General features: G+C 39.5%; 1 protein-coding gene across 6 annotated transcripts in view; it reads right to left on the reverse strand.

Annotated features, from left to right (window-relative positions):
* The window catches only part of nlk2 (nemo-like kinase, type 2), a 182,715-nt gene that overhangs the window by 53,672 nt on the left and 116,512 nt on the right, over positions 1-12,531 (reverse strand). For all 6 annotated transcript variants that reach the window (XR_005462637.1, XM_038814483.1, XM_038814481.1 and 3 more), the window contains one exon: positions 4,670-4,776. Coding sequence is in view for 5 of the 6 variants with exons in the window: in XM_038814483.1 (XP_038670411.1) it covers positions 4,670-4,776 (107 nt within the window). In the remaining variant the exon portion in view is untranslated. The remainder of the gene's footprint in view (positions 1-4,669; positions 4,777-12,531) is intronic.

Below are 12,531 nucleotides of genomic sequence, written 5' to 3' on the forward strand. Positions count from 1 at the left end.
CCATCGAGTCTGCACCGGCCCTTAGAAAGAACTCAGAGCTCCCTACTTAAGCCCACACCTCCACCCCATCCTTGTAACCCACTAACCCCACTTAATGTCACTGTTGGGAAGTGTTACAAGGGTGTGTTATATTTTTTTTTAAAGAAAAAGTTACAATTCCTAATGCCTTTTTTGCAGGCTGGACTTTGTTGTGATCCCATAAAAACAGTGCAACGTCTGCCAGCCAGCCAAATACTATGTACAACTTGCATTGCACCTCTGAGAGGGATGCAAAGGAACAAACTCTCAACTCTCCCATCCCACCAGGTGTAGCTTTAAAAACCCCATTTCCTGTTGACTTTTACACTATTACTCTTCAGAAGTTTGAGATGAGACATTAATATATGTAATTACCTGTTCTACAATACAATGACTACAGTAGGCATGGCAATCAAATTCCTCTAGAATATACAGCCAGGAAGGCTTTTGAAAAATTGTTTTTACTCAGTCAGAACAGAGATCATAAGGATATACCGAAAGACTGCAAGAGCCAGGTCTCACGAGGAAGTATTGTGCACAAGTATTATGCACTGATATTGAAGAGAAACTATCATGTGGTTTCTGCAAACATAGATTTTATGGGGATAAAATGTGGAAATCTGCTCTGTACTGCTACACCCAGGAAGACAGCTGAACAAAAAGGGCAATGTGGAATCACTGTATCGAGATCAGCTACAGGACAACTCTATATTTCTTTTTCACAGACTGCATATTGTACCATCTGTTCTGGTGTGTGTGTGTGTGTGTGTGTGTGTGTGGCACATAAGGAAAGTGTGATGTACGAGTCAATAAACTTATCTAGATCTTTGATTTAAACTGAGAAAATCTGTCTGATTAATTCAATATAATACGAAAGCGTAAGTAGTGGAATCGTGTAGCATTGGCAAAGTACATCCTCACTAAATTCACAATTAAATACTTACAGCCAGACCTAGAGTGGCAAATTAATGGAATCAACTACCCCTCGTGACCATAACAATGGGAAAGAAAGAAATCGCGAGAAAGTTAGCTGCCATTAATTTTCCATGATCTTTTCAACAAGATAGTTTGATTATCCAAATTATTTATCCGGTTGTAGGAAGGTTATATTTACAATTTTTGTCGGTTTGCATTCATTGAGAGTAACTGGGCAGTTAAACCATGTGAATTGAGGTCCACTTCAACCTCCTGGGTGCACCTTGTTGTAGCCACTTTCATCTACTGATGTATATCAGAGCGAAGACTGCCGTACTTGTGTAGGATGGGATCACTGCACACAAGAGATAGGGAGCGCACAATCGGCAAGAGTTGCATGAGAGACTTTAATAAGCTCCGATGGATTCCTCCCTATGATATAGTACCATAAAGCTTATCCTAATATAACCTGCAGTTTTACTTTTTAGTTGGATGTTGAAACAGACAGATTCAAGACCTCGATGCTCTTCAGTGAGTCGAAGGGTAATCTGCTTGATAGATAATGTTAAAAAATCTTGATTTCACCTTGAAAAGAGTTTTAAGTATTTGAAGATAGAATTCATAGAGCAGAAGGAGGCCATTCGGCCCATCGTGTCTGCACTGGTCCTTGGAAAGAGCATCCTACTTAAACCCACGCCTCCACCCTGTACCCATAACCCAGTATTCCCACCTAACTTTTTGGACATTAAGGGGGAATTTATCAAGGCCAATCTACCTAACTTGCACATCTCTCGACTGTGGGAGGAAACTGGAGCACCCAGCGGAAACCCAGGCAAACACGAGAAGGAAATGCAAAATCCACACAGACAGTCACCCGAAGCTGGAATTGAACCCAGGTCCCTGGAGCTGAGAGGCAGCAGTGCTAACCACTGTGCCACCTTTAGATAACGAATGGCTTGGAAAGGCAGATGTACAAATTTACTTCAAACTACACAGGGTACTTAAAGACATGGGTTCAAATCAGTAAAACACAAATAAAGACCTGATTTGAAAAGATTTGTCAATCCAAGTCGGACAACATATGGCATGGTGGTGTTCTTGAGATGAAAACAATCCACGTTGTGAACAGAAAGCTGCAAGATACTGTAGTATGGATATCCCAAGCTGTCCAAAATGATCTTTCTCCACCATATTTATGTTGGAAGTAAAAATAAAACATTTGCACTCTTAGGTGGAACAGGACTCAAGGCCAAGTTAAAACACCAGACTAAAGAAACATCAAAACAGACAAAGTTCTAGGTAACATGAAATGAAATGACAAGTATTCAACTTTGTGGAAGCTGTACTCAGGTAACACCTCCGGCTCGGCTGCACCTGAAGAAACGTACAGACACGTTGCACTCAAGTAACACTGCACCTGGAGAATTGCACAAATCTAGTTGTGCAAAAGGTGCATCAGTTGCAAGATTTTGATAATAGTATTGTATTCCTGGGGATTTTGTATAAAATGGACTAATGTTTATAAACTTTTAAGTCGGCCACTTCTAAGCGGTCAGTTTGAATTTCTGTTGGACAATAAACAATCAAAGTAATTGCAGAACAGGAAGGCCATTGTTTGTGAGAAACAACACATGATTAAGTTATTACTTTGATAGTGCCGGTAAATCAGAATTCAAGGATTATTCTGCTTTGAAATTAATGGCATTGAGTTCAATAGTTTCAATTTAGGATGACACATCGTGTTTAAATAAACTAATCATTGCTTTAATTGATCTGTACCAGAAGAAAATCTTTATTTTTGATATTATGAAAAGGAAGTGTTCTCAACTGTTGATCTTCTATCTTTAGTGTGAGGCTTGGGTTAAAATATGTCGACAAGAGAATATGACTTAGTTTGTGCCTGTTCTGTGTTGGATGATATGTGCCATTGGTTTGTAATGAAACATAAACCTCTGGGGTCTAAGAAAGTAAGAGATAGAGCTTGGTCTCAGTTCATGACCCATAAAGCAGGGTTTGCAAAGGTGGGGCGATTTTCACCCTACAATAGAAGAGGTGAATGTGGACCATTTCCCAAAAAAGGAAGTCCCGAATAAATAGCAGTGGGGGTAAAGGTTTGAGCAATACCGAGGATAGAGAATCCAGGCCATCTTCGCTGGAGTTGGTGAGGGAAAGCTTGGATATCATCAGTGTACAAATTAAAACTAATGTTGTGCCTTTGAGGGGTGTCAGCAAGAGGCAGCATATAGATGAGAAGTAGGAGAAAGTCAAGGATAGATCCTCAGGGGCACCAGAGGTAACGGTTTATGTATGCAATAGAAGCCATTGCGTGTGATTGCCTCGCTACAATTAGATAAGAATGGAACCAAGTTAGCGCAATGCCACCCAGATGGATGACAGAGAAGGGAGGAGGATGGTGTGGTGAAATGTGTCAAGACCTGCAGACTGATTGAGAAGGAAAACAAAATTATACCGTTGTCACAATTACATGGGAGGTGACTCGTGCAGTAACCGAGAGACTGTTTAGCTCAGTCTTTAATTTTTCCTTTCCTTCTTATTTAGCATCTTTTTCTTCTCCATAACAGAGCTATCATTGCAATTTTTTGTAAAGAAAAAAATACTTTAGAATTTAGAATTTAGAACAGTACAGCACAGAACAGGCCCTTCGGCCCTCGATGTTGTGCCGAGCAATGATCACCCTACTCAAACTTTTGGGTAAAAAAAGATTATCAAGCAATTTCAGTGTGATCTCTGCAAAAAGTATAAGAATTTAGAGGGTGAAAAATGAACAATTTCAACACTGCAGATATATTTATACAAATTATTCCTACATACAAGATTGAAACTGAAAATATACAGAACTATCTGCAAGTCATGAGATGGCCTTGACTGCAATTTCGGAATAGACTGATTTGTCGAAAAAAGAAAGGGAGAAAGCAGAGATTTTTATAATTCCTTCTCTTCACTCGCTATTTCCGCTCCATGTCTTCCAATCCTCCTTCCCATCACCATCCAGACAAGCGAAAGCCATCCCTGGCTTTTGTTAAAGTTACATGCACAAGAAGCAGCAATAACGCGCCATTCAATAGCCCTTCAAAAACCAACTAATATCCAGCATTCAGTAAATATATTGTAGGCATAGGCATATGCTGCCTATGGTGAACCGGATTGATCTGTGCTATTAGTGACTGTCCTAATTCTAGCACTGAAAATTCTATATAGAAAGACCAACCATTTATATATTCCCTTTCATGATCTCAAGATGTCCGAAAACATAACATTCAATTAAGTATTTTTGAAATGTGGTCACATGTATTGTGGGGTAACATAGCAGCCAATTTGCATCCAAGGTCCCACAAACAGCAATTAAATAATGACCAGATTATTTTTTTTAAACAGATAATTAGTGGCCATGACACAGGCGGAATACCTCTGGTTCGAAAAATACCATGAGATATTTTGCACTCACCCAAGAACAGATGGATCCCCAAGTTGAACATCTTGTGTAATAGATTGACAGTATAGCACTCCCTCAGTTCTGTACTTGAACATAAACTTAGATTATGCAGTCAAGTCTTGGAACAGGGCTTTAACCCACAATCTGAGACTCGGGTATGAATGTTATCCCTGATCCACAATTGATATAGTTTTACAGGGGTTACCACATTGGTAAAATTAAACTGTCACATTGAGGATAAATGCTGGCATATATTTCAGATGACAGTGACCATTTACCCACCTCTCAAAATCTGGTAGAGGAAAACCTTGACATGGTCTGAACTCAATGGTTGTGGAGACACGATGATCTTGTGAAGGTCACTTTGCATTAGCTCTGTGACGACATAGCTGAGGAAGGGAAATAGTCAAGGAAAACACACCAATTTCTGTAAATCAATCCCTAGGTTTTACTAGTTGCAACCATTAGCATTAGAACACTCTAACTTCTGTTATTCGAGCTGAAAGTTAGCAGACTAAATTGGAATAAGGACAGATCGAAAGTCAAGACTTACACAGTACCTTTGACAACTTCAGAATGCTCAAAACTGCTTTGCGGCTAACAAGGTATGAGATTATTTCCCAGGATGGTATGATGGTCTGCTTTCATTTGAATTCTGACTTTCAGAACATTTATCATTTTGATGTAAATATTTATCAATATTTAACTTAAGTCACCTATTAAAGAGAAAAATGTTGGAAAAAAATTAAATAAGCAACTTATCTTTAGCTTTATCAACAACCCCTTGATTAACCTCGTTTTACTTGAACATGAGTTTGGGCTTTCCAACAATTCCTCTGAAAATGCATTTAGATAACATGTTCTAATCTTTATTTTTTTAAGACTCTAAAAAAAATGATTTGCACAGGTTCCACGTTTGATCCACAATCTCTGACGAAGTCTCAATTTAGCTAAGTCAATACAAAAACTACATAACCAACCACGTTCCCTACAGAAAGATGTGCATATGGATGTCAACTAAGGATAGGAATGATATCGGTCAAGGTCAAAAACATCACTATTCATATTAAGGCTGGCATTGTCATGTGGGTAAACTGAAAGCATGAATCAGTACCTTAATGTGAGAAGACACTCTTAGAAAATGCAACAATTAAAATGCAATATATTCCATGACAGAGGGTCACATCGAGATTTAATAAAACAAATCAAATTATTTAGGAAGTCATTTCACCTGGAATCCCTTAGATGGAGAATCTTCAGTGGAATTCGGGCATAATTAAAATCCTTTGAATCAAACCATATGACAAATAGATAGATCAATGCCCAAACTTGTGTTTATTTGCAAACAGCTGATACTTTTTCCTGCAAATGATGATCTGGAGAAATGTGTACTTTTAGCAGATCTGCAGCAGTCGATAATTGGTATCACTGAACAAGATCAAATTCTGACCAATACCAATAAAATCTAAATATTGTTTGCGTCAAAAGGAACAGATCTACAAGCTCATTGTTTTTGGATAGCTGCTTAGATAAAGAAACATACTTTTAAAAGTGTTCACATAAACAAGCTAATGTGTGTGGCACATAGTGAGTTACTTCATTACATGTGAGCTTGTTTCAATGTTTAAGCAAGGTATGATGAATTTTGTTTGAATGGTCAGCTTCAGGCAAAAAGAAAACTATCAGCAATGCTATAAGTAACTGACAACTTAAAAACCATTTGTGCTGCATAACTTATGGTAGTTTTCAACCATACCAATGTATATTTTCATTAAAATATTTTAGATATTTAGATGCAAACTTCAGATATTAAGGTCATTTGCTTTACTTCATAATTGAAGCCAACTGGCACAGCAGTAAATCAGCTTAATTCTGCTGTGGAGTTTGTCACATGATAATCCAGGTTTAGATAGAAAGTCCATGAGAGAATAGAAAATAATCATTAAAAACAATTTTTACACTCAAAAAATATTAAAACAGATCAGTCTGAATGCTCCATCAGTTTTGAATTGCTCTCGTCATTCTGGATGATCTGATTATTGCCAATGGTGCTGGATTATTTCTAAATAAATAAATAAAAACAAAACTACAATACTTTTGGTCTTCCAAACGAAGGCGGTCACCTTGACACTGTGCCAGCTGAAAAACTATAATTGTAGACAGCCAAGTCTAATGATCGCAGCAGTGCGCAGCTCTTTGAAATTATATGCACCTCTGTACATTTGCAATATTTATCACAGCACAAGGTCGACATGGTATCGTTTAGGCTACTGTACAGTTTAGAGGGAACATTGGCTGTGACATTCTAAATATGCAAATTGTTTATGAGACACACTGGGCACAGGAGCCCATTTGCACATGTTCACATCTATTCTACAAATTTCATCTGTAAGGGTCAGACTGATGTTTGAACAAAGTCAAAATCTTTGCAGATGATGTCTGTACTGAAATCACATTTTTGGAAGTTATACAATGGCACAACTCCAAAATTCCCCAAGTCACTCATCTAGAATTTTTACCTGTTTAAAAAATTTACTGATGAAAATGTCAATTTGCTGTTACTTTAACAATAGCTGAAAATTCTAAACATTCCCATCCCCGGCGCCTCAACTAATTGTCATGACAACAAAGCTACTTAACTTTGAGAGCTGGAAGACACCTGCAGTACTTGTGGCCTAATCACGAAACTGCTACACATTAACAAACTCTTGACATGAGCTCTAAGATGCCATTAATTTGAACAGCAGATTTCTGCTCACGCCTCCAGATAATTTAATGAGTGATTGGAGCAGGGAATAAGAGCCAGTGTTTGTGTAGTCCTCCTAATTTCCCTGTGTTTGAATTTGCCAGCCTTGAACAGATGGTGGCTGACAGGGTCCTTTTTTGTGCTACATAGTTTAATAAGACCAACTAGACTTGGATTCAGTGGTTTCCAAAATTTCAAACTGCTTTGTATCGGGGTTCAGCCGACTTCAAAACATAAACTTCGTGCAACTCATTTTTAGATTAAAATCTAACATAAATAAGAAATGCTTCGCAATACTTTACATAGAAGCATATTTTATTATTTTTTTTGTTTCACGTGAACCGTTAATCTGAGAGTTGAAAAATAAATGTTAGCTCTTCATCAGCCAAAAAGTACACTTGTGTTTAGTAACGTTTTTATCAGACCAAACAACCTCTTCAGTAAACAATTTCACGAAATAGGAAATATGATTGAATATATGGTCAAAAAACACAGGTTGATCATATTGTTTAGTGTTATAACTAACAGTTTAGTGCTTTTTGCTGAGCTATACAAGTATAAAATATTCTCAAATGAACATTGATTAATAGGTTATTGAAACATTTATGGCAATATGTATTGGTTCCCTAAGTGAAAAAATCACCACCTGCCAGCAATCAGCATAAATCGACAAGAGATGGAACGCAGACAAACTCAAGATGCAATGGATGCAAGCAGCAGCATTTAAATCTGTAACATTAACGCATCAATGTCATCATATTATAATTGACTATTCCAGCCAACTAGTCACACTAACCACAAATCTGCTTTTTGTTCTTGGAATGTGGGATAATGCTGGCAATATAGCCCCAAGAGCATGAAATATCAACTATGTGGGATTGGAATAACCTGCAGGTCAGATAAGGTTGGGGGTAAAGGCCCCATTCCTCAAAGGACCTTAGTGAATAAGCTGAGTTGAATCTGGCAGGGTTCATGCTCAAAATCAGCTAGCCCACAATTGCCAGATTTGTGTAATTGAATTTCATATGGGGAAATGTGAACTTTCAAACTCTGGGTTGCTAGTCGAGTACCAGAATCACCACACCTTGTGAACATAAAGAAAACCTCAAATTAATTTCCTCAAAGCTGGGACAAAGAGTCATCAGACTCAAAACGTTAGCTCTTTTCTCTCCCCACAGATGCTGCCAGACCTGCTGAGATTTTCCAGCATTTTCTCTCTCCTGCTTTTTATCAAGCTGGTTTAAAAACAGAAACAATAGGCAAAAAAGACTGAATGTAATCTTGGGAGTAGTTTCCAGCTGGATAGTCAACTTTTTGTTAATATTCCTATGGATGCAAATTAAATTGTAAATGTTTTCTAACCCTATGATGCAGTTACTAAATTTCATCCCTGTAGGCACATCACTAACTGTCACTGCACATTACTACATGGAATATTTTTCAGATTTAGCAAAACATTGCTGGAGTATATTCAGAAGATAAGCGGCATCAGTACATGTTTAAAGAAAATTAATGCAAAACTAATTATTGTCTTAGATTTTTACTTATTTATTGATTTGTTAAAGCGAGAGCTGATTGCATCATGATTGGGCTTGGAGGCAACACAAAGGAATTTGAAATGACATACAGCTGCAATGACAATGTTGCTATGCTGTTAATTAATACCCACATAACTCCACAAATGTAAATTTATTCTCCTCTGTTTTGGTAACAATGCTAGCAAGTTATGGACTTAATATTTGTGTATGTTTGATTTTAAGAATTCCTTAAAAAATATTTCCCTTACTCACATCTTATGCTTTTTTATTCCACACAGGTTTAAGGTCACAACCTAAACCTTTTCTGGTTTTCATACATACACTAATGCTGATAGCGAGGCATCAACAACCATCCGTTTGAATTCTAGATGCCATTAACCACCTGTTTGAATTCCACTCTATACCATTTATTTGAATATTTCTGTAACAAGTTTCAAAACAAGTGTAATATCTGTTTATAATTCTCCTACTAGGATTTTTGTTTTTAAAATCACTGGATGTGGGCAGCGCTAGGCCAGCATTTATTGTCTATTCCTGATGGCATTTAAGATCTGTTCCAGACCAGGCAAGGATGTCTGATTTCCTTCCCAAAAGGACATTAGTGAATCTGATGGGTTTTTGCAATGATCAACAATGGTTTTATGGGCATCGTTAGATATTTAATTTCAATTTTTTATTGGATTTAAATTTCACCACCTGCCATGGTGAGATTTGAGTCCGGGTCTCCAGATTATTACCCTGGGTTTCTGGATTATCATTCTAATGGCAATACCATTACTCCACCACCATACCATATGTGGCATTTTATTTTAAAATTGTTTCATCATCAACTGTGCAAGAAGCCAGCTGCATTACCACTATGTAAAGAGGAGTTCAAGTTGTGTTCCATGTGTGCAACTCCAATTGCAAAACAAATACCGTACTATACAACAATTCACATATCCAACTGTTCAAAACTGTGAAAAAAGCAACCTCAAAGAAAGTCTTTGCAAACACTGACTGATTTGTTCCAATAATCCATTTTAGCATTGTTCTTCAAACAAGAAACTGATCCCAACGCAAACATAATCTTTACTTGACATCACCTGTTAATAAATTTGGGCACTTGTAGCAACCTTTTTCTCAATATCCAAGGGTGGGGGCAGGAAACAGATAAGTACGGTATTTTAATCACTTAATGGTACCTGAGTGTTGGAGCAGGTTGCCTGCCTACCTCACAAGACCTGTAGCATATGGAAAGAGGTACTAAAGAGGAAGTAATAAACAAACTAGCAGGCAGATAGTACAAGAAAAATTAAAATGCATTAAAAACTTGCAAGAAGAATCAGGAAGCAAACACCAATAGCCCTAAGAATAAACTATAGTAAAAAAACCATTGTATTCTGGTTACAAGTGTAAGGATCTTGATATAGATTAGCTAGCTTTCTAAAGCGAACACCTCTTGTAGCAACTAAAGCAAGGAAGATTGTTTTTTCAACTACATTCTGCACAGTGAGCTCCCTTTCCACAACAAAATGCTCACACATGTTGGATTTGTTGCAGTACTAATTCATCTACGGAGCTTTTAGAAACTCTCCAAATCATTACCACCCCCCTTATGCTTAGGAATTATAAAACAATGCTACAGTACTAGTCTCTGGGGTCACATGTTCATCTCATTAAATAAACTTTCAGATGGGGTCACATGATCACGAGTTCCAGTGCTGCTCATCTTTGAGTCTTTTATTTCTCCTCCTCTCCCTTGTTGTCGTATATCTGTTGGAACATACAGAGGCAGGCACCAAGCTTGATGGTTTTTACTGAACAACTATTGTTGTTCTCCTGTCCTCTTCTGTATTTATTTAAGCAGATACATTTATGCTGTAATCCATCAATCGTTGGGAAGTATTGGCCTATATGCCTGGCATCTCACCAGCACTGAAATTTATCTCCATAGTGCTTATTTGTGGGATAGGCAGAATATCTTTTTGGCTTGATAGCACCAGCCAGACAGTAGAGAATATTACATATTCATGCATCGTTACAGTGTGGAACATCTAGCTTCATTGTAATCTTTGAGACACCTTACCCTTTCACAGAAATTGGAGGTAGAACGGGCACTTTTCAGGACCAAACGTGGCGTCCCATTCAGTAGTTTGCCTGATTTACAGTGAGTGATGACCGGATCAGAAAGCCATTATCCCACAGGGTGGCTATGATGCTTCCTATTTTAGCATCAGGCACGGTAAACAAATGGCTCACGCCTTATTTATGAGGTTGCCAATAAGGCCAATCTAATAGCGTGGAATCAATTTAAGATTGGCAGTCGGGCTCAGAGTGGATCACTTACACATGCTAGAAACCACGGGCTGGTTTCTCCATTTTGGAGACTAAGTTTCCACACCAGCATGAAAACGATGGTCTTTTACACCAGGAAAACCGGCGCAAAATGGCCACCGATTCATAATTTTGCTGCCGGCTAGCAGGGAGGCAGCGTAGAGTCCACAGCTCTAGCTGCCGATATGATCCCTGAGCACTTCCGGTTCCATGGCACGGCGGCGACCTGCAGCATCCGTGCCGTGCTCCTTGGCGGACTCAGCCCCCTCTGGCTGCTCACGTGCCCCAGACTGCCTGCCCACAGTGCCCCCAGCCCCGCATGAAGCTCCCCTGCCCGCGGATCAGCCCTCCCTGACCGTGGTGGCACCAAACTCTGTCCACAGCCTCCACGCGAGGATCCCGGACGGTGTGAGCACACGTAACCCACGCCATCAGGAACTCAGCCAGTTGGGGACGGAACTTCGCGGGCAGACCTCAGGCAATGGCCTGAGGTTGTGGACAATTAGCGTGGCGTACTCCTAGAGCACGGCGCTTTTCAGGGGATGGAGAACACAAAAACCGGCGCCACTCCCGATATTGGCGTCAAAACAGATTCTCCGCCCCGTCGCTGAATTTGATTTCGGCATCGAGGAGCACATAATCCAGCCGTACATATATTCACAAAGAGGGTCCTGTGAGGTTATGCACTTTGTAAGAAGGAATGGAGGCATAGACTATTTTCTAAATGGGGAAATGCTTAGGAAATCAGAAGAACAAAGGGACTTGGGAGTCCTTGTTCAATAGTCTCTTACGGTTAACGTGCAGGTTCAGTTGGCAGTTAGGAAGGCAAATGCAATGTTCACATTTACGTCAAGCCGGCTAGAATACACGTCCAGGGATGTACTTCTGAGGCTGTATAAGGCTCTGGACAGACCCCATTTGGAGTATTGTGAGCAGTTTTGGACCCCGTATCTACTGAAGGATGTGCTGGCCTTGGAAAGGGTCCAGAGGTACACAAGAATGATCCCTGGAATGAAGAGATTGTCGTATGAGGAACAGTTGAGGATTCTAGGTCTGTACTCGTTGGGAGTTTAGAAGGATGAGAGGGGGGGGTATCTTATTGAAACTTACAGAATACTGCGAGGTCCAGATAGAGTGGACTTGGAGAGGATGTTTCCACCATGACCAACTTATGAGAATCCAGGTCCGGTATCTTCCCCAGCATCCTCTTTAAACTCCACATCATCCCAATTTGATGCATTCACATTTACTAGTACCACCTGCACCCCCTCCAATTTCCCACTGACCGTAATGTAACAGCCTCCCACATCCGAAACTATTCTTCCTACCTCAAACACCACTCGCTTGTTGATCACGATCGCGACCCCTCTAGTCTTTGAGTCCAGTCCCGAGTGAAAAACCTGTCCGACCCATCCCTTCTTAATCTAATCTGGTCAGCTACTCGAAGGTGCGTCTCCTGTAGCATTACCACGTCCCGCCTTCAGACCTCTCAGATGCGCCAACATTCGTGCCCTCTTGATCGGCCCATTTATCCCTCGTACATT

The sequence above is a fragment of the Scyliorhinus canicula genome, chromosome 12 (assembly GCF_902713615.1).
Source record: "Scyliorhinus canicula chromosome 12, sScyCan1.1, whole genome shotgun sequence".
NCBI classification, from domain to species: Eukaryota; Metazoa; Chordata; class Chondrichthyes; order Carcharhiniformes; family Scyliorhinidae; genus Scyliorhinus; species Scyliorhinus canicula.